Source organism: Ranitomeya imitator, chromosome 2, assembly GCF_032444005.1.
Source record: "Ranitomeya imitator isolate aRanImi1 chromosome 2, aRanImi1.pri, whole genome shotgun sequence".
NCBI classification, from domain to species: domain Eukaryota; kingdom Metazoa; phylum Chordata; class Amphibia; order Anura; family Dendrobatidae; genus Ranitomeya; species Ranitomeya imitator.
Window position 1 is genome coordinate 415,694,825 of NC_091283.1, and position 23,690 is coordinate 415,718,514.

General features: G+C 47.0%; 1 protein-coding gene across 2 annotated transcripts in view; it reads left to right on the top strand.

Annotated features, from left to right (window-relative positions):
* Positions 1-1,134: 1,134 nt before the first annotated feature.
* The window catches only part of FAAP100 (FA core complex associated protein 100), a 58,750-nt gene continuing 36,194 nt past the window's right edge, over positions 1,135-23,690 (top strand). For both annotated transcript variants that reach the window (XM_069750752.1, XM_069750753.1), the window contains exons 1-3: positions 1,135-1,406; positions 19,560-19,742; positions 23,481-23,599. In XM_069750752.1, the coding sequence (XP_069606853.1) occupies positions 19,590-19,742; positions 23,481-23,599 (272 nt within the window). In that variant the 5' untranslated portion in view covers positions 1,135-1,406; positions 19,560-19,589. The remainder of the gene's footprint in view (positions 1,407-19,559; positions 19,743-23,480; positions 23,600-23,690) is intronic.

Below are 23,690 nucleotides of genomic sequence, written 5' to 3' on the forward strand. Positions count from 1 at the left end.
CACAGCGCTCTTTTCTTCCCCAGCTTTCCGTTGGTGGCGTAGTGGTGTGCGCATGTCCAGAGTTCCGACTTCCCTGCGCCCACGTGAAGACACAGCGCGCGATCTGCGCTGTAATCCCTTGCATCGGTGGGGGCGGCCATCTTCCTGGGGCCGCGCGTGCGCAGATGGAGTGCTCTGCTGCACGGGGCTTCAGGAAAATGGCCGCGGGATGCCGCGCGTGCGCATTAGAGATCGCGGCGGCCATTTTCCCAAAGCCGAGTTTGCATCTCGGCTTTGGGAAAATGGCCGCCGCGATCTCTAATGCGCACGCGCGGCATCCCGCGGCCATTTTCCTGAAGCCCCGTGCAGCAGAGCACTCCATCTGCGCACGCGCGGCCCCAGGAAGATGGCCGCCCCCACCGATGCAAGGGATTACAGCGCAGATCGCGCGCTGTGTCTTCACGTGGGCGCAGGGAAGTCGGAACTCTGGACATGCGCACACCACTACGCCACCAACGGAAAGCTGGGGAAGAAAAGAGCGCTGTGAACACGCCCACCTGACCAGACCAGCCTGATTGACAGGCGAAAAAGGCGACTTTGGTAATGTATTTCTCAGCATACATGGGGAATCAGGGTACACTACATACACCATAGTAACGCACAGCGCAGGCCCTATTTAACAGTATTTATAGCTCAATCTCAAAAAACGGGGTGACAGGTTCCCTTTAAGTGGCATGTGGCAATAATTCGCTTGGAAATTGTGAATTTTTTGCCTCATTTCATAAGGGGACAACAAACAAGTTGTTTTGCATTCACAGAAATGTTTTCCGGATACACGTCCTGTTCCTGAGGGGTAAAATGTACAGTGACAGTAGTGACTGTCATTAAAATTCTTTCCTGTCCCTTAATTTGTACTTCGTTTCTTATAAGTAATTGTTGCTAGTGAACTACAAGTTCCAGCAATCGCCCCCGAACGCGAGTCCCCTCCCCCAAGCCCCCCCCCCCCCCAGGTCCCTTCATTTAATCTGCATGTACTCCTGTCACCCCCTAACCCCCACACCCTGTCACTCAAAGTGTTCATTAGCATATGACCCTCCCCTTCTCGGCACTTGTACTTGCTTACGAGAAGCGGGCGTGGTCTATGCCCTGTTAACCAATGAGCGCAGCTCTGAAGATCCGGTCAGTATGGCGGGCTTTTCCTCCCCGGGGTGAAGTTCGCAGTGTGGATTCAGAAGCCACGGTTGTCATGGTAACTGGAGACCGGCGGGCGGGAAATGGAGCGAGATCTCTGTATTATTTGCGATTATTGGATTTTACTGAAGGGCAGTGAGAAATATCCTGTCAGCAGCGACGTCCTGAGCGTCACATACCCGTCTGCTGGGGAAGGTGACTAGTTCGTGAAGTGACTTCATTTCTTCATTCCTGAGGTAAAAATGTAGCTATATGCGATTATTCATGTAGCTGTGGGGGTGCCAGCCTTTAATGTGGATTATGTGGTGACACCTGGGATTCTCTATACATGTCCATAGAGCAGTGGTCGAGCACATTGCGATTACCCTCCCCCTTCGGTGTATAACATCCAGCCCCTCTTCCCCCGGACCCCCAGTGTATATCCTCCGCCTCCCCCCATGTATACTAAATGGACCCTCCCCCTTCGGTGTATAACATCCAGCCCCTCTTCCCCCAGTGTATATCCTCCGCCTCCCCCCCATGTATACTAAATGGACCCTCCCCCTTCGGTGTATAACATCCAGCCCTTCTTCCCCCAGTGTATATCCTCCGCCTCCCCCCATGTATACTAAATGGACCCTCCCCCTTCGGTGTATAACATCCAGCCCCTCTTCCCCCAGTGTATATCCTCCGCCTCCCCCCCATGTATACTAAATGGACCCTCCCCCTTCGGTGTATAACATCCAGCCCCTCTTCCCCCAATGTATATCCTCCGCCTCTCCCCCATGTATACTAAATGGACCCTCCCCCTTCGGTGTATAACATCCAGCCCCTCTTCCCCCAGTGTATATCCTCCGCCTCCCCCCCATATATACTAAATGGACCCTCCCCCTTCGGTGTATAACATCCAGCCCTTCTTCCCCCAGTGTATATCCTCCGCCTCCCCCCATGTATACTAAATGGACCCTCCCCCTTCGGTGTATAACATCCAGCCCCTCTTCCCCCAGTGTATATCCTCCGCCTCCCCCCCATGTATACTAAATGGACCCTCCCCCTTCGGTGTATAACATCCAGCCCCTCTTCCCCCAGTGTATATCCTCCGCCTCTCCCGCATGTATACTAAATGGACCCTCCCCCTTCGGTGTATAACATCCAGCCCCTCTTCCCCCAGTGTATATCCTCCGCCTCTCCCCCAAGTATACTAAATGGACCCTCCCCCTTCGGTGTATAACATCCAGCCCCTCTTCCCCCAATGTATATCCTCCGCCTCTCCCCCATGTATACTAAATGGACCCTCCCCCTTCGGTGTATAACATCCAGCCCCTCTTCCCCCAGTGTATATCCTCCGCCTCCCCCCCATGTATACTAAATGGACCCTCCCCCTTCGGTGTATAACATCCAGCCCCTCTTCCCCCAGTGTATATCCTCCGCCTCCCCACATGTATACTAAATGGACCCTCCCCCTTCGGTGTATAACATCCAGCCCCTCTTCCCCCAGTGTATATCCTCCGCCTCTCCCCCATGTATACTAAATGGACCCTCCCCCTTCGGTGTATAACATCCAGCCCCTCTTCCCCCAGTGTATATCCTCCGCCTCCCCACATGTATACTAAATGGACCCTCCCCCTTCGGTGTATAACATCCAGCCCCTCTTCCCCCAGTGTATATCCTCCGCCTCCCCCCCATGTATACTAAATGGACCCTCCCCCTTCGGTGTATAACATCCAGCCCCTCTTCCCCCAGTGTATATCCTCCGCCTCCCCCCCATGTACACTAAATGGACCCTCCCCCTTCGGTGTATAACATCCAGCCCCTCTTCCCCCAGTGTATATCCTCCGCCTCCCCCCCATGTACACTAAATGGACCCTCCCCCTTCGGTGTATAACATCCAGCCCCTCTTCCCCCAGTGTATATCCTCCGCCTCCCCCCCCATGTACACTAAATGGACCCTCCCCCTTCGGTGTATAACATCCAGCCCCTCTTCCCCCAGTGTATATCCTCCGCCTCCCCCCATGTACACTAAATGGACCCTCCCCCTTCGGTGTATAACATCCAGCCCCTCTTCCCCCAGTGTATATCCTCCGCCTCCCCCCCATGTACACTAAATGGACCCTCCCCCTTCGGTGTATAACATCCAGCCCCTCTTCCCCCAGTGTATATCCTCCGCCTCCCCCCCATGTATACTAAATGGACCCTCCCCCTTCGGTGTATAACATCCAGCCCCTCTTCCCCCAGTGTATATCCTCCGCCTCCCCCCATGTATACTAAATGGACCCTCCCCCTTCAGTGTATAACATCCAGCCCCTCTTCCCCCAGTGTATATCCTCCGCCTCCCCCCCATGTATACTAAATGGACCCTCCCCCTTCGGTGTATAACATCCAGCCCCTCTTCCCCCAGTGTATATCCTCCGCCTCTCCCCCATGTATACTAAATGGACCCTCCCCCTTCGGTGTATAACATCCAGCCCCTCTTCCCCCAGTGTATATCCTCCGCCTCTCCCCCATGTATACTAAATGGACCCTCCCCCTTCGGTGTATAACATCCAGCCCCTCTTCCCCCAGTGTATATCCTCCGCCTCCCCCCCATGTATACTAAATGGACCCTCCCCCTTCGGTGTATAACATCCAGCCCCTCTTCCCCCAGTGTATATCCTCCGCCTCCCCCCATGTATACTAAATGGACCCTCCCCCTTCGGTGTATAACATCCAGCCCCTCTTCCCCCAGTGTATATCCTCCGCCTCCCCATATGTATACTAAATGGACCCTCCCCCTTCGGTGTATAACATCCAGCCCCTCTTCCCCAAGTGTATATCCTCCGCCTCTCCCCCATGTATACTAAATGGACCCTCCCCCTTCGGTGTATAACATCCAGTCCCTCTTCCCCCAGTGTATATCCTCCGCCTCCCCCCCCATGTATACTAAATGGACCCTCCCTCTTCGGTGTATAACATCCAGCCCCTCTTCCCCCAGTGTATATCCTCCTCCTCTCTCCCATGTATACTAAATGGACCCTCCCCCTTCGGTGTATAACATCCAGCCCCTCTTCCCCCAGTGTATATCCTCCGCCTCTCCCCCATGTATACTAAATGGACCCTCCCCCTTCGGTGTATAACATCCAGCCCCTCTTCCCCCAGTGTATATCCTCCGCCTCTCCCCCAAGTATACTAAATGGACCCTCCCCCTTCGGTGTATAACATCCAGCCCCTCTTCCCCCAATGTATATCCTCCGCCTCTCCCCCATGTATACTAAATGGACCCTCCCCCTTCGGTGTATAACATCCAGCCCATCTTCCCCCAGTGTATATCCTTCGCCTCCCCCCCCCCCCCCCCCATGTATACTAAATGGACCCTCCCCCTTCGGTGTATAACATCCAGCCCCTCTTCCCCCAGTGTATATCCTCCGCCTCCCCACATGTATACTAAATGGACCCTCCCGCTTGGTGTATAACATCCAGCCCCTCTTCCCCCAGTGTATATCCTCCGCCTCTCCCCCATGTATACTAAATGGACCCTCCCCCTTTGGTGTATAACATCCAGCCCCTCTTCCCCCAGTGTATATCCTCCGCCTCCCCCCCATGTATACTAAATGGACCCTCCCCCTTCGGTGTATAACATCCAGCCCCTCTTCCCCCAGTGTTTATCCTCCGCCTCTCCCCCATGTATACTAAATGGACCCTCCCCCTTCGGTGTATAACATCCAGCCCCTCTTCCCCCAGTGTATATCCTCCTCCTCTCCCCCATGTATACTAAATGGACCCTCCCCCTTCGGTGTATAACATCCAGCCCCTCTTCCCCCAGTGTATATCCTCCGCCTCCCCCCCCCATGTATACTAAATGGACCCTCCCCCTTCGGTGTATAACATCCAGCCCCTCTTCCCCCAGTGTATAGCCTCCGCCTCCCCCCCATGTATACTATTTGGACCCTCCCCCTTCGGTGTATAACATCCAGCCCCTCTTCCCCCAGTGTATATCCTCCGCCTCCCCCCCCCATGTATACTAAATGGACCCTCCCCCTTCGGTGTATAACATCCAGCCCCTCTTCCCCCAGTGTATATCCTCCGCCTCCCCCCATGTATACTATTTGGACCCTCACCCTTCGGTGTATAACATCCAGCCCCTCTTCCCCCAGTGTATATCCTCCGCCTCCCCCCATGTATACTAAATGGACCCTCCCCCTTCGGTGTATAACATCCAGCCCCTCTTCCCCCAGTGTATATCCTCCGCCTCCCCATATGTATACTAAATGGACCCTCCCCCTTCGGTGTATAACATCCAGCCCCTCTTCCCCCAGTGTATATCCTCCGCCTCTCCCCCATGTATACTAAATGGACCCTCCCCCTTCGGTGTATAACATCCAGTCCCTCTTCCCCCAGTGTATATCCTCCGCCTCCCCCCCCATGTATACTAAATGGACCCTCCCTCTTCGGTGTATAACATCCAGCCCCTCTTCCCCCAGTGTATATCCTCCTCCTCTCCCCCATGTATACTAAATGGACCCTCCCCCTTCGGTGTATAACATCCAGCCCCTCTTCCCCCAGTGTATATCCTCCGCCTCTCCCCCATGTATACTAAATGGACCCTCCCCCTTCGGTGTATAACATCCAGCCCCTCTTCCCCCAGTGTATATCCTCCGCCTCTCCCCCAAGTATACTAAATGGACCCTCCCCCTTCGGTGTATAACATCCAGCCCCTCTTCCCCCAATGTATATCCTCCGCCTCTCCCCCATGTATACTAAATGGACCCTCCCCCTTCGGTGTATAACATCCAGCCCATCTTCCCCCAGTGTATATCCTTCGCCTCCCCCCCCCCCCCATGTATACTAAATGGACCCTCCCCCTTCGGTGTATAACATCCAGCCCCTCTTCCCCCAGTGTATATCCTCCGCCTCCCCCCCATGTATACTAAATGGACCCTCCCCCTTCGGTGTATAACATCCAGCCCCTCTTCCCCCAGTGTTTATCCTCCGCCTCTCCCCCATGTATACTAAATGGACCCTCCCCCTTCGGTGTATAACATCCAGCCCCTCTTCCCCCAGTGTATATCCTCCTCCTCTCCCCCATGTATACTAAATGGACCCTCCCCCTTCGGTGTATAACATCCAGCCCCTCTTCCCCCAGTGTATATCCTCCGCCTCCCCCCCCCATGTATACTAAATGGACCCTCCCCCTTCGGTGTATAACATCCAGCCCCTCTTCCCCCAGTGTATAGCCTCCGCCTCCCCCCCCATGTATACTATTTGGACCCTCCCCCTTCGGTGTATAACATCCAGCCCCTCTTCCCCCAGTGTATATCCTCCGCCTCCCCCCCCATGTATACTAAATGGACCCTCCCCCTTTGGTGTATAACATCCAGCCCCTCTTCCCCCAGTGTATATCCTCCGCCTCCCCCCATGTATACTATTTGGACCCTCACCCTTCGGTGTATAACATCCAGCCCCTCTTCCCCCAGTGTATATCCTCCGCCTCCCCCCCATGCAGGGTGGATAAAAATCAATGTTTTTTTAAAAAAAAAATCAAAAAAATCGGATTTTTTTTATTTAAATCGGATTTTTTTGATTTAAATCGGATTTTTTTGATTTAAATCAGATTTTTTTCAATAAACTGCTTTTTGAGGAAAATATTTTACCATCCAAAGGTTCTTCCATCATGAGATAAAGCTGAGTTGTTTAACTCAGTAGAATAAAGGCTGTATATGTGTAACATTCCCAATGCCATGCTATTCCAGAGGTTTCTGTAGGATTAGTGGGCAGTTTCTCTCCTATATTATCACAGACGCTCGCTTTACTTACGCAGTTCTCAAAACTGAATTTGACTCCGCAGAGGTCCCAGTCTCTTCTTTAGGGCAAAAATGTTACAACATGAACAGAGTTGAGAAAAAGACCTTAATCCTATTGTTCTAGGATTAAGGAGGAGGAAGGGCAAGCAGACAAGAAAATGAAAGTGAAACTTTGAGCACAATACTGCAGCATAGCCACAGACAGACAAGTCTGGATCTGTTTGTGTGTACGATCTGAGGTTTATTACATTCTTTCCTTATAATGGCAGCAGGCCGTAAAAGAGACCCAGTTTGGGAATATTTTAATGAAGCTCCTTCGCCTATCGGTAAGGCAGGCATGCGTGCAAAATGCAAACGATGCAACAAAGAGATGCAAAGCCTGGTGGCGCGAATGAGGCAACATCATGAGAAGTGCGGTGATGAAGAGGAGTCATCCTCCTCCTCACACTTAGATTCACATTCTTCTTGTGTTGTGCAGATCTATTCCACTCCAAAAAATCAGAAACATATTGTCTAACTTCTTGGACTTGGCACTGAAAGGGTTGATTCTGTATTCATAGGTTTGTAGAACAATAGGATTAAGGTCTTTTTCTCAACTCTGTTCATGTTGTAACATTTTTGCCGTGAAGAAGAGGCTGGGACCTCTGCGGAGTCAAATTCAGTTAGGTAGAAACTTTGATTTAAATCAAGCCTTACTGACTAGTGATTTAAATCGTGATTTAAATCAGTTAGATTTAAATCAAATCCACCCTGCCCCCATGTATACTAAATGGACCCTCCCCCTTCAGTGTATAACATCCAGCCCATCTTCCCCCAGTGTATATCCTTCGCCTCCCCCCCCCCCCCCATGTATACTAAATGGACCCTCCCTCTTCGGTGTATAACATCCAGCCCCTCTTCCCCCAGTGTATATCCTCCTCCTCTCCCCCATGTATACTAAATGGACCGTCCCCCTTCGGTGTATAACATCCAGCCCCTCTTCCCCCAGTGTATATCCTCCGCCTCCCCCCCATGTATACTAAATGGACCCTCCCCCTTCGGTGTATAACATCCAGCCCCTCTTCCCCCAGTGTATATCCTCCGCCTCCCCCCATGTATACTATTTGGACCCTCCCCCTTCGGTGTATAACATCCAGCCCCTCTTCCCCCAGTGTATATCATCCGGGCCCCTCCACCTCAGCCCCTCTTTCCCCAGTGTATATCCTCCGGGCCCCCCCACCTCAGCCCCTCTTCCCCCAGTGGATATCCTCCGGGCCCACCCACCTCAGCCCCTCTTCCCCCAGTGTATATCCTCCGGGCCCCCCATCTCAGCCCCTCTTTCCCCAGTGTATATCCTCCTCCTCTCCCCCATGTATACTATTTGGACCCTCCCTCCTTCGGTGTATAACGTCCAGACCCTCTTCTCTCTTGTATATACGTCAGGACTCTCACCCCTCCACCCCACCATGTATGACCTCCAAGTACTTGGCTCTCAGTGGATAACTTCCGACCCCTCGTCCCCCCCCTGGTGTATAACATCCAGACACTCTCCCCCCCCCCCCCCTCCCCGGGTGTATAGCATCCAGCTTTTTGTGCCCCTCCTGTGTATAGCCTCCGGCCCCCCACTATGCCATCCTTTAATATGAGACAGAAGGGTTGATGGTAAAGAGCTCACTGATACTAATGCGGTCCTGTAATAGTGGCCACCGGGGTAACAAGTCCCTTCATCACATTTCTAACATCTTGCCCATCACCTGTGTGAGATATTATTGAAAAGTGGAACTGCAGCAACTCAGCCACAAAGTGGAAACCCCATAGCATTACAGAATGGGGTCACAGAGTGCTGAGAGGGCAGAAAAGTGACCACCGCTCTGCTGACTCCATAACTGCAGAGACCAGACCTCCTCTGGCATAACATAGCACAAGCACTGCGCCTGGCCGGGAGCTTCAAGGCCGAGCAACTGCAAGCAGCCTTACATCACCAAGCACAATGTCGAGCATCGGATGGAATGGTGTAAATTCGCCACCACTGGACTCTGGAGGAAACGTGTTCTTTGCAGGGACGGATTACATTTCTCTATGTGGCATCTGATGAGAAGGGTCTGGATATGATGAATGCCAAGAGGACATTATCCCCCTGACTGCAGTAATTGATGTGAAAGGTGGTCCTACAAAGTATTGACTCAGGCAGGCTGAATACAAATGCATGTCACAATTGTTCAGATCTAAAAAATTTTAAATAATTCAAAATCCCATGTACAATTTCCTTTATACTTCACAAATGCTAGCTGTAATGTGAAAATGTGGAAATGTTCACGGGTTATGAATACTTTTTCAAGACACTGTGAGGTTTGTCCGAAGGTGTGGAGAGTGAAGCCAGTGCTGATTGTCCACGATCCCTGAGAGAGTCTGTACCGACACTGCTAGAATGGCACCGGTGTTATGGTGTTATTATTTAACCCCTTAAGGTACCGTTACACTAAACGACTTACCGACGATCACGACCAGCGATACGACCTGGCCGTGATCGTTGGTAAGTTGTTGTGTGGTCGCTGGGGAGCTGTCACACAGACAGCTCTCTCCAGCGACCAACGATCAGGGGAAAGACTTCGGCATCGTTGAAACTGTCTTCAACAATGCCGAAGTCCCCGGGTAACCAGGGTAAACATCGGGTTACGAAGTGCAGGGCCGCACTTAGTAACCCGATATTTACCCTGGTTACCATTGTAAAAGTTAAAAAAAAAACAGTACATACTCACATTCCGATGTCTGTCACGTCCCCCGCCGTCAGCTTCCCTGCACTGACTGTCACCGCCGGCCGTAAAGCAGAGCACAGCGGTGACGTCACCGCTGTGCTCTGCTTTACGGCCGGCGCTGACACAGTGCGGGAAGCTGACGGCAGGGGACGTGACAGACATCGGAATGTGAGTATGTACTGTTTTTTTTTTTTTTTTTAACTTTTACAATGGTAACCAGGGTAAATATCGGGTTACTAAGCGCGGCCCTGCACTTAGTAACCCGATATTTACCCTGGTTACAAGTGAACACATCGCTGGATCGGCGTCACACTCGCCGATCCAGCGATGACAGCGGGTGATCAGCGACCAAAAAAAGGTCCTGATCATTCCCAGCGACCAACGATCTCCCAGTAGGGGCCTGATCGTTGGTCGCTGTCACACATAACGAGATCGTTAGCGGGATCGTTGCTACGTCACAAAAAGCGTGACGTTGCAACGATATTGTTAACGAAATCGTTATGTGTGTAGGTACCTTTAGTGACAGAGCCAAATTTTTTAAATCTGACCAGTGTCACTTTATGTGGTAATATGCAACGCTTCAACAAATCCCAGTGATTTTGAGACTGTTTTTTCGTGACACATTATACTTTATGATAATGGTAAATTTAGGTCAATATGTTTTGTGTCTATTTATAAAAAGTATCAAAAATTTGAGAAAAATGTTTAAAAATTAGCAATTTTCTAAATTTGAATGATTATCCCTTTTACCCCTTTCTGACCTTGGACGGGATAGTACGTCCGAGGTCAGAAGCCCTGCTTTGATGCGGGCTACGGCGGTGAGCCCGCATCAAAGTCGGGACATGTCAGCTGTTTTGAACAGCTGACATGTGCCCGTAATAGGCGCGGGCAGAATCGCGATCTGCCCGCACCTATTAATTAGTTAAATGCCGCTATCAAACGTAGACATCGACATTTAACTACCGCATCCGGCCGGGCGGCCGGAAATGACGGCATCGCCGACCCCCGTCACATGATCCGAGGTCGGCGATGCTTCAATATTGTAACTATAGAGGTCCTTGAGACCTCTATGCTTACTGATCCCCGGCAGCTGTGAGCGCCACCCTGTGGTCGGCGCTCACAGCACACCTGATTTTCTGCTACATAGCAGCGAACAGCAGATCGCTGCTATGTAGCAGAGCCGATCGAATGGTGCCAGCTTCTAGCCTCCCATGGAGGCTATTGAAGCATATCAAAAGTAAAAAAAAATGTGAAAAAAGTAAAAAATATATAATAGTTTAAATCACCCCCCTTTTGCCCCTATCAAAATAAATCAATAAAAAAAAAATCAAATCTACACATATTTGGTATCGCTGCGTTCAGAATCGCCCGATCTATCAATTAAAAAAAGCATTAACCTGATCACTAAACAGTGTAGTGAGAAAAAAATTCGAAACACCAGAATTACGTTTTTTTGGTCGCCGCGACATTGCATTAAAATGCAATAACGGGCGATCAAAAGAACGTATCTGCACCAAAATGCTATCATTAAAAACGTCATCTCGGCCCGCAAAAAATAAGCCCTCAACCGACCCCAGATCATGAAAAATGGAGACGCTACGAGTATCGGAAAATGGCGCAAATTTCTTTTTTTTTTTTAGCAAAGTTTGGAATTTTTTTTTACCACTTAGGTAAAAAATAACCTAGTCATGTTAGGTGTCTATGAACTCGTACTGACCTGGAGAATCATAATGTCAGGTCAGTTTTATCATTTAGTGAATTTAGCAAAAACAAACAAAAAACAAGTGTGGGATTGCACTTTTTTTGTAATTTCACCGCACTTGAAATTTTTTTCCCGTTTTCTAGTACACGACATGCTAAAACCAATGATGTCGTTCAAAAGTACAACTCATCCCGCAAAAAAAAAAAGCCCTCAAATTGACGGAAAAAGAAAAAAGTTATGGCTCTGGGAAGGAGGGGAGTGAAAAACGAACACGGAAAAACGAAAAATCCCAAGGTCATGAAGGGGTTAATCCAGATGGTCCTACCACATCAAACCATTAATAAATAACGTTTTGCACATGTCTGCTTTACATCAGCACCATTTGTAAAATGTTATTTTATTTTCTTAGCATTTTAGGAGGTTTAAAAATGTAGCAGCAATTTTTCATTTTTTCAAGGAAATTTACAAAATTTATTTTTTTATGGACCTATCCATGTTTGAAGTGACTTTAGGGGTCTCATATATTGGGAAACCCCCAAACATGATACCATTTTAAAAACAGCACCCCTAGACATATTGAAGACTACTGTCAGGTAGTTTATTAACCCTTCAGGTGCTTTACAGGAATTATTGCAAAGTGACATGACAGAAATGACAATGTGTATTTTTACATCCTAAGGCCGGCTTCACACTTGCGAGTTTTACGGACGTAAGAGCGCAGAAACTACGTCCGTAAAACTCGCAAAAAATACGGCACAATTATTCTCTATGCCTCTGCTCCTATCTGCCGTATTTTACTGATCAGTATTATACGGCTTTCTACGGCCGTACAAAATCGCAGCATGCTGCGTTTGTCACCGTACTGCGCAAGAAATACGCCAATGAAAGTCTATGGAAGCGTGAAAAATACGGATTACACACGGACAAGCAGTGTGACTTGCGAGAAATACGCAGCGCTGTTAGAGAGAAAAGCCGGCAATTCAGTGCGGTGTACAGTAAAATCACACTGACAGCTTACAGTAGAATAGGTAGAATAAATGTGTACACATAGAATAGGTATATATATATATATATATATATATATATGTCAGTGAGACACATATATGTATATATATTAATATTTATTCCAGCGCTATACAGCTTGAAAGCCGGTAATTCAATTACCGGCTTTTTCTTTCTCCTTCCTAAAACCCGACATGATTTGAGACATGGTTTACATACAGTAAACCATGTCTTCTCTCCATTTTTTTTGCAGATTCCACACTACTAATGTCAGTAGTGTGTATCTGCAAAATTTGGCCGTTCTAGCTCTTAAAATAAAGGGTTAAATGGCGGAAAAAATTGGCGTGGGCTCCCGCGCAATTTTCTCCGCCAGAGTAGTAAAGCCAGTGACTGAGGGCAGATATTAATAGCCTGGAGAGGGTCCACGGTTATTGGCCCCCCCCTGGCTAAAAATATCTTCCCCCAGCCACCCCAGAACAGGCACATCTGGAAGATGCGCCTATTCTGGCACTTGGCCACTCTCTTCCCATTCCCGTGTAGCGGTGGGATATGGGGTAATGAAGGGTTAATGCCACCTTGCTATTGTAAGGTGACATTAAGCCTAATTAATAATGGAGAGGCGTCAATTATGACACCTATCCATTATTAATCCAATTGTAGTAAAGGGTTAAATAAAACACAAACACATTATTTAAAATTATTTTAATGAAATAAAAACAATGGTTGTTGGAGTATTTTATTCTACGCCCAATCCAGTCACTGAAGACCCTCGTTCTGTGAAAGAAAAAACATAATAAACCAACAATATACTTACTATACCCAGGCTTTCTAGGTAAGTTCCCACGATCTATGAACATCCAGCAGAGGGCGCCTCACCGCAAATGAAGCTAACCCCTTAGTGACAGAGCCAATTTGGTACTTAATGACCAGGCCAATTTTTGCAATTCTGACCACTGTCACTTTATGAGGTTATAACTCTGGAACGCTTCAACGGATCCCGCTGATTCTGAGATTGTTTTTTCGTGACATATTGTACTTCATGTTAGTGGTAACATTTCTTCGATATTACTTGCGATTATTTATGAAAAAAACGGAAATAAGGCGAAAATTTTTAAAATTTAGCAATTTTCAAACTTTGTATTTTTATGCCCTTAAATCAGAGAGATATGTCATGAAAAATAGTTAATAAATAACATTTCCCACATGTCTACTTTACATCAGCACAATTTTGGAAACAAAATTTTTTTTTGTTAGGGAGTTATAAGGGTTAAAAGTTGACCAGCAATTTCTCATTTTTACAACACCATTTTTTTTTAGGGACCACATCACATTTGAAGTCATTTTGAGGGGTCTATATGATAGAAAATAATGAAGTGTGACACCATTCTAAAAACTACACCCCTCAAGGTTCTCAAAACCACATTCAAGAAGTTTATTAACCCTTTACGTGCTTCACAGGAACTGAAACAATGTGGAAGGAAAAAATGAACATTTAACTTTTTTTTGCAAACATCGTAATTCAGAACCATTTTTTTTATTTTCACAAGTGTAAAAACAGAAATGTAACCATAAATTTTGTTATGCAATTTCTCCTGAATACGCCAATACCCCATATGTGGGGGTAAACCACTGTTAGGGCGCACCGCAGAACTTAGAAGTGAAGGAGCGCCGTTTGACTTTTTCAATGCAGAATTGGCTGGAATTGAGATCGGACACCATGTCACATTTAGAGAGCCCCTGATGTACCTAAACAGTGGAAACTCCCCACAAGTGACACCATTTTGGAAACTAGACCCCTTAAGGAACTTATCTAGATGTGTGGTGAGCACTTTGAACCCCCAAGTGCTTCACAGAAGTTTATAACGTAGAGCCGTGAAAATAAAAAATCGCTTTTGTTTACACAAAAATGATCTTTTCCCCCACAAATTCTTATTTTCACAAGGGTAACAGGAGAAATTAGACCACAAAAGTTGTTGTGCAATTTCTCCTGAGTACGTCGATACCCAATATGTGGGGGTAAACAACTGTTAGGGCGCACCGCAGAGCTTGGAAGAGAAGGAGTGCCGTTTTACTTTTTCAATGTAGAATTGGCTGGAATTGAGATTGGACGCCATGTCGCGTTTGGAGAGCCTCTGATGTGCCTAAACAGTGGAAACCCCCCACAAGTGACACCATTTTGGAAACTAGACCCCTTAAGGAACTTATCTAGATGTGTGGCGAGCACTTTGAACCCCCATGTGCTTCACAGAAGTTTATAACGTAGAGCCGTGAAAAAAAAAAAATTGCATTTTTTTCTACAAAAATGATCTTTTTGCCCACAAATTTTTATTTTCACAAGGGTAACAGGAGAAATTAGACCACAAAAGTTGTTGTGCAATTTCTCCTGAGTACGTCAATACCCAATATGTGGGGGTAAACCACTGTTTGGGCGCACCGCAGAGCTTGGAAGAGAAAGAGTGCCGTTTTACTTTTTCAATGTAGAATTGGCTGGAATTGAGATCGGACGCCATGTCACGTTTGGAGAGCCCCTGATGTGCCTAAACAGTAGAAATCCCCCACAAGTGACCCCATTTTGGAAACTAGACCCCCCATGGAACTTATCTAGATGTGTGGTGAGAACCTTGAATGCCCAAGTGCTTCACAGAAGTTTATAATGCAGAGCCGTGAAAATAAAAAATATTTTTTTTTCCACAAAAAAGATTTTTTAGCCACCAAATTTTTATTTTCACAAGGGTAACAAGAGAAATTGGACCCCAAAAGTTGTTGTCCAATTTGTCCTGAGTATGCTGGTACCCCATATGTGGGGGTAAACCACTGTTTGGGCGCACGGCAGAGCTCGGAAGGAAGGAGCGCCGTTTTGGAATGCAGACTTTGATAGAATGGTCTGCGGGTATTATGTTGCGTTTGCAGAGCCCCTGATGTACCTAACCAGTAGAAACCCTCCACAAGTGACCCCATTTTGGAAACTAGACCCCCCAAGGAACTTATCTAGATGTGTGGTGAGAACTTTGAATGCCCAAGTGCTTCACAGAAGTTTAGAATGCAGAGTCGTGAAAATAAAAAATATTTTTTTTTCCACAAAAAAGATATTGTAGCCCCCAAGTTTTTATTTTCACAAGGGTAACAGGAGAAATTGGACTGCAATAGTTGTTGTCCAATTTATCCCGAGTACGCTGATGCGCCATATGTGGGGGTAAACCACTGTTTGGGCGCACGGCAGAGCTCGGAAGGGAAGGAGCGCCTTTTTGGAATGCAGACTTTGATAGAATGGTCTGTGGGCATTATGTTGCGATTGCAGAGCCCCTGATGTACCTAAACTGTAGTAACCCCCCACAAGTGACCCCATTTTGGAAACTAGACCCCCCAGGGAACTTATCTAGATGTGTGGTGAGAACTTTGAATGCCCAAGTGCTTCACAGAAGTTTAGAATGCAGAGTCGTGAAAATAAAAAATATTTTTTTTTTCACAAAAAAGATTTTGTAGCCCCCAAGTTTTTATTTTCACAAGGGTAACAAGAGAAATTGGACCCCAGAAGTTGTTGTCCAATTTATCCCGAGTACGCTGATGCCCCATATGTGGGGGTAACCCACTGTTTGGGCGCACGGCAGAGCTCAGAAGGGAGGGAGCACCATTTGACTTTTTGAGCGCAAAATTGGCTGTCGTGTTTGGAGACCCTGTGATGTACCTAAACAGTGGAAACCCCCCAATTCTAGCTCCAACCCTAACCCCAACACACCCCTAACCCTAATCCCAACCTCATCCATAATCCTAATCACTAACCCTAACCATAATCACAACCCTTACCCCAAAACAACCCTAATGTCAACCCTAACCATAACCCTAATCAAAACCCTAAATCCAACACACCCCTAATCCTAATCTCAACCCTAACCTCAAACCTAACCCTAATCCCAATACACCCCTAATCACAACCCTAACCTTAACCCTAATCCCAAACCTAACCCTAATCCCAAGCGTAACCCTAATGCCAACCCTAACCCTAATACCAACCCTAATCCAAACCCTAACCCTAATCCCAGCTCTAACCCTAACTTTAGCCCCAACCCTAGCCCTAACTTTAGCCCCAACCCTAACCCTAAGGCTACTTTCACACTTGCGTCGTTTGGCATTCCGTCGCAATCCGTCGTTTTGGAAAAGAAACGGATCCTGCAAATGTTCCCGCAGGATGCGTTTTTTGCCCATAGACTTGTATTGCCGACGGATCGTGACGGATGGCCACACGTCGCGTCCGTCGTGCACTGGATCAGTTGTGTTTCGGCGGAGCGTCGGCACAAAAAAAGTTCAATGAAACGTTTTTTTGTACGTCGCATCCGCCATTTCTGACCGCGCATGCGTGGCCGTAACTCCGCCCCCTCCTCCCCAGGACATAGATTGGGCAGCGGATGTGTTGAAAAACTACAGCTGCTGCCCACGTTGTGCACAATTTTCACAACGTGCGTCGGTATGTCGGGCCGACGCATTGCGACGGCCCCATACCGACGTAAGTGTGAAAGAAGCCTAACCCTAAGTTTAGCCCCAACCCTAACCCTAAATTTAGCCCCAACCCTAACCCTAAATTTAGCCCCAACCCTAGCCCTAACCCTAGCCCTACCCCTAACCCTACCCCTAACCCTAACCCTACTCCTAACCCTTCCCCTAACCCTACCCCTAACCCTACCCCTAACCCTAACCCTACCCCTAACCCTAATTTTAGCCCCAACTGCTGTTCTCCTGCCGGCCGGCAGATGGAGACAGATGGCGGGCGCACTGCGCATGCGTCCGCCATGTTCTGCTGCCGGCGGCCAGGAGGAGCAACAAGAGGATCCAGGGCCCTAGGTGAGTATGCTAGGGTCCCCGAATCCCCCTATTTCTCTGTCCTCTGATGTGCGATCACATCAGAGGACAGAGAATTACACTTTACTTTTTTTTTTTTTTTTGCGGTCGCCGGTAAACAGTTAATTACCGGCGATCACAAAACAGGGGTCGGTAATACCGACCCCGATCGTGCTCTTTGGGGTCTCGGCTACCCCCGGCAGCCGAGACCCCAAAGATTCTCCCGGTGCCGGCCAGCGGGCGCACTGCGCATGCGCCCGCCATTTTGAAGATGGCGGCGCCCACCGGGAGACACGAGGAGCATCGGGGGAGCTAGGTGAGTATTGGGGGGCCACCTGGGACCCCTTTTCTCTGTCCTCCGATGTGCGATCACATCGGAGGACAGAGAAATTAAAAAGAGATCGCTTTTTTTTTTTTTTTTTTTTTTTTTTGCGATCGCCGGTAAACGGTTAATTACCGGCGATCGCAAATGCGGGGTGGGTTAAAAACCCCCCGAATCATGTTCTCTGGGGTCTCGGCTACCCTCGGCAGCCGAGACCCCGGAGAAAATCGGCCTCTGGGGGGCGCTATGGACTTTTTCCACAGCGCCGTTAATTAACGGCGCTGTGGTTTAAGTACCCTTAGCGTAGCGGCCGCCGTTAAAAGGCGTATCGGCAGTCGCTAAGGGGCTAAATATAGCTCATTGATCTATATTTAGACTCATTCCCCGGGGTTTTGCAGCAAGGAGCAGCCTGCATTAGCAAAGCTCCTTGCTGCAAAATGTTTTAACCCCTTCAGAAGGATTTACATCGTTGGACGTTACAGATCTGCGGAGGGTAAGTATATTGTTGGTTTATTATGTTTTTTCTTTCACAGAACGAGGGTCTTCAGTGACTGGATTGGGCGTAGAATAAAATACTCCAACAACCATTGTTTTTATTTCATTAAAATAATTTTAAATAATGTGTTTGTGTTTTATTTAACCCTTTACTACAATTGGATTAATAATGGATAGGTGTCATAATTGACGCCTCTCCATTATTAATTAGGCTTAATGTCACCTTACAATAGCAAGGTGGCATTAACCCTTCATTACCCCATATCCCACCGCTACACGGGAATGGGAAGAGAGTGGCCAAGTGCCAGAATAGGCGCATCTTCCAGATGTGCCTGTTCTGGGGTGGCTGGGGGAAGATATTTTTAGCCAGGGGGGGGCCAATAACCGTGGACCCTCTCCAGGCTATTAATATCTGCCCTCAGTCACTGGCTTTACTACTCTGGCGGAGAAAATTGTGCGGGAGCCCACGCCAATTTTTTCCGCCATTTAACCCTTTATTTTAAGAGCTAGAACGGCCAAATTTTGCAGATACACTCTACTGACATTAGTAGTGTGGAATCTGCAAAAAAATGGAGAGAAGACATGGTTTACTGTATGTAAACCATGTCTCAAATCATGTCGGGTTTTAGGAAGGAGAAAGAAAAAGCCGGTAATTGAATTACCGGCTTTCAAGCTGTATAGCGCTGGAAAAAATAGTAATATATATACATGTATGTGTCTACTGACATATATATATATATATATATATATATATATATATATATATAGACAGTATATATATATATTTTTTTCTTTTTGGGACACATGGATCATTTCTATAGTGGTATGTTGGTTTTGCAAGCCTGCGAGAAAACCACGCAGTACGGATGCCATACGGATTACATACGGAGGATGCCATGCGCAAAAAACGCTGACACACCCTGCCTACGGAGGAGCTACGGACCACTATTTTCGGGACATTTCAGCGTATTACGGCCGTAATATACGGACCGTATTTTCATACGCTGAGTGTGAAGCCGGCCTAAATGTCGCTAACTTCTGAATAGATTACTGCAGCCAGCAGACTAAGGCTGCTATTTGGTCGTGAATTGCCATGGCAAACATCAGGACCACAAAATCATGATCTGAGGGCAACAGTTTGGATAAAGAGGAAGCCCCCACACTCTGTTAACCAATTATATGATTTAGTCACTATTGACAGCAGCATCTAAGGGGTTAACCAGATTTGGGAGGTGCAAACACTGATCTTGGCTGATACAGCAAGTTGTCAGCTATAGTGTACAGCTGACAGCTGCTGGATTGTCACCTGTATGGGGAGGCTATTCTCTTATATCTCAGGTCAGTTAAAAGACGTATTGGCTGTCATTATAGGGTTAAGAAGGGTTTGTCCTAGTGACTGCCACAAAAAGGCATCTCGGCCACCTTTGATCCTGAAGTAACGCCTTGGACAATATTATTATGTCTTCATTTACCTAATGCTTTCTGTAGTCATGTAAAGTATTACACTACTAGAAGTTTACTGATCGCTTTTCCTTTTCTTTTAGGTCTTATTGTGAACTTGAAACAATTGTGAAATGTCTCAGATTGAGCACTTGGTTACGTTGCAGAGTCTGAACAATGGTCTGTCCCAATCTAAAGCCCGAATCGTATGCAGGGGCACAGATGTCTATATCTGTAATGGCACCAAATTTGTTTATGTGTTCAGTGCGGAGAAGAAGCAAATAACTGTGAGAAACTTCATATTTTATGTATTATCATTAGTGCTGAAGATTAAAAAGCACCTATCGCCAATCTTTTTATTTAAGAAATCAATGAGCAGCTGAAGACCAGTGATTTTAGTAATCAACATCTATTAAAAAAATTGCTATCAAGTGTCCCTTCAATCTTAATTTCCAGATTGAGGAAAAGTGGAGCCGAATTGCAGGACCCTGCGCTGCCCCTCTCACAGTGAACGCGTGAGATATTGCATGCTACCATGAGATCTCGCGCTGTGAACTAATGAGCTCTGCAACATCCTTTACTGCACGATTACTGATCTAAATGTAAGAGGGGCTGCCATAGGCTTGTGGGATCCAACTCTGTGTCCCGAGATCCCGCAGCCCAGAAGCTCAGCCCCAGCCTTCCTTTAGAAGCCCTTAAGGAAAATTTGATAGCATTTTTTAATAGATGTTAGAGGTTTTCCTGCCCTGAACTCAATATTTTTTACAAGGTAATCTGCTCGTGATTTCTAATGAAAAAGTCTCCCAATTTTTTTCCTCTACCTTTTTTGTTTCTACTTTTACTGCCTCTATTTTTTCGGTTCAGTTTCTCCATGTCGGCTGTTTACATGCTCCTCTTCTTGGTTAGGCTAGTTACTTTGCTTTTTTTCTGAACAAACTTAGGCCAGTCTCACACGTCCAGATAATTCCGGTACCAGAATTATCCGTGTCCGTGTGCTCACGTGGCACACCTGTGGCATCCGTGTGCCGACTGGGTACCACACGCACCCTGCAGGAGACCGCGCTACAGTTAAGCGCTGTTCCCTGCATCTGGTGCTGAAGCCACCATTCATTTCTTCTCTCCAGCAGCGTTCGCTGGAGAGAAGATATGAAAAAAAACCTTTATTTATTTTTTTTTTTTTTTGGTGTTTAAAAAAAGATCCCTGTCCCCAACCCCCTCCAACCCCCTGTGCGCCCCCCCGCTGTTAATAAAATACTTACCCGGCTCCCTCGCTGCTTCCTCACCTGGCCGCAGCTTCTCCTGTATAAGTGGACACGTGGTGCCGCCCATTACAGTGATGAATATGCGGCTCCACCCCTATGGGAGGGTGGGCACACAGGGGGTGGGAGGGGGTTGGGGACAGGGATCTTTTTTTTTTTAAACACCTAAAAAAAAAAAAAAAAAAAGGTTTTTCATATCTTCTCTCCAGCGAACGCTGCTGGGGAGAAGAAATGAATGGTGGCTTCACTTTGACTTTAATGGGTCCATGTAATACGTGCGCTCTCACGAACACTGACATGTCTCCGTGTTTTCCAAACGGACACATGGTCCGTGAAAACACGCTAACATGTGCAGAGACAAATTGATTTTAATGTGTCTACGTGAGTCAGTGTCTCCGGTACGTGAGGAAACTGTCACCTCACGTACCGGAGCCACAGACGTGTGAAACCGGCCTTACTATCATCAGAGCCAGTGCTAGCACCCACCTGCCTGTATTTCTCTCTACTTGCACATGCCACCTTCATTTTCCACTGCTCTATGAGGCCACCCACTATTTCCGTTCTGGATCAGTGTCAGAGAAGCCATCATGGGTCTTGTCCTCTTCATTCTTACCAGTGCCACACAAGTGCCCTGCACTGTGTCCATTGCAGTCATAAAGTTACACTTGTTACATGTTACTGTATATTATCTTACACTAGGATACCTGATCTGCTCCTTCTCTGCTCTGCCTGCCCATGTGCATTGCTGCTACAGCTTTTACACAGATCCCTCTATAGAGCATGATGCCACTACATCCTCCCCATACAGTATGGTACCCTCACATCCTCCCCATACAGTATATCGCCTTTATACATCATAATGCCTCCACATCACCCATCCCACATTATGATGACCCCCACATCCCCTCCATGCAGTATGATCTCTTCCCCCCTATACATTATGATGCCACCACATATCCCACCATACAGTATGATGTCACCACAACACCTCCATCTAGATGCTACCACATCCCCATCATACAGTATCCAAGGTCCGCACAGTGCTTTTCATTAGGAATGTGGGCGTATGAGCAGCAGACATTAAAGTTTGTAAGTAATACTAATCCCCAGTGCCCACGTTGGGTGTCACTGTCACTTTTAGGCTGTGCGCACATGTTACAGATTTTTCGTGTTTTTTCGCTATAAAAACGCGAAAAAATGCATACATTATGCATCCCATCATTTAGAATGCATTCCGCAATTTTTGTGCACATGATGCGTTTTTTTGCGCAAAAAAAAAACGCATTGCGGTAAAAAACGCAGCATGTTCATTAATTTTGTGGATTTCCCACTATATTATTGCATTGGGAACCTCCGGAAAAATCTGCAAAAAAACACGGTAAAACGCATGCGGATTTCTTGCAGAAAATGTCCTGTTTTGCTCAGGAAATTTCTGCAAGAAATCCTGAACGTGTGCACATAGCTTTAGGCTTCCTTCTTTGGCACTTCGCATGCACTTGCATATCTACTGTAAATCTGGCTGCTCTCCGCTTTTGCTGTGTTAAGCAGCCAAGACCCGGCTTTCAAACAGCATGAAGTTGGCATTGACGCCCCGTCGACTGTTTAATGTGGAAGAGGAGGAACCACTCTGTTAGGACGTCACAGGAAGAAGGAATTGCAGACAGGACCAGTCATGTGCCCGCTAATAGCAGGGGGAGAGCCCTGCACTCCAAGGAGAAGCCAGTAGTTGACCATTACCTGCACATCTGCATTTAATTGCTAAAATCACCAATCTGTTGCTGCCTGATGTTTTTTTTAATAATAAGGCCAAATCCTTCACTCCTGGCACTATATAAACATTGCATATAAAGCGCATTTATTTGTTTCATTTTTTAGGTGCAGATTACAAGGTGTAATTTGTTTATAGTACACTAGCTGGTGGCCCGATTCTAATGCATCAGGTATTCTAGAATGTGTATGTAGTTTATTTATGAAGATTTGAGAATTATGCAATGAATACACAGGATTTTCTGGGTTTAAATTGCGCACCAATATCGCTGATTGGTCGCGGCCAGCCGGGCACGACCAATCAGCGAAGCGTGGTTCAAACTCCGTTCCAATTTGCGGCTGGACTGCGCCTGCCGCTGATTGGTCGCACCAGCTGCCTGCGACCAATCAGTGACGCGGGATTTCCATTACAGACAAACAGACAGAATTAGACGATTATTAGTAGATGTTAATAAAGTTAGTAAAAGAAATGCTACAAAAAAGTAGGATAAATGTTATGCTGCCTTTTTGCAGTTTCTCATTACTTTCAATTGTTAAAAAGCACTGCAAAAACGCTAAAAGAATTTATTCGCAAACAACAACCTCGTCATTCTCATATTCAAACAGGAAAAAAAAACTGTGTGCATTAGGTTGCAGAAATCTCAGTGGTTTTTCTGGTACTGTAAAATGCAGCATGTCTGCAGAAAAAATCACCACGTGTGAATAGAACCTTACCTTTGTGCCTTCGGCTTCTGTACGGATGGTTGAGAGCTACATAGGAACCCTGTGATGTCAGATCCTTCATTTATGTCTTAGTTGCTCCATTTACCCATTTTTTTCTTTTTCCATAACCAAAATCAAAAGATAACACACAACTGCAGGATCAGACCACACAGGGTTTGTTTGTATACAGTAATATTGAGACACATAGGGTTGCGTAGAGCTGTATAAATGAAACCGTATGAGAGCTTTTTATCAGGTATTACTGTAATTAAAGCCTATAATGTCCATATTTTCCAGGCTGTCTATTTATTTCCCACCAACGTTTGGCACATAGAGGTTTCTATGGGCCGGCACCAGCTGTATACCCTGTGTGCCCAGAATGGACTGTACCTTCTGGAGTGGGATCAGCATGGAAGGTGAGCTGAAAAATTGAGATCAGTGCTGTCCTATGCATGTCCTTCCCAATGCATGTCCCTAGTCCGGTGTTTTGTACCCTTTTATCTAACT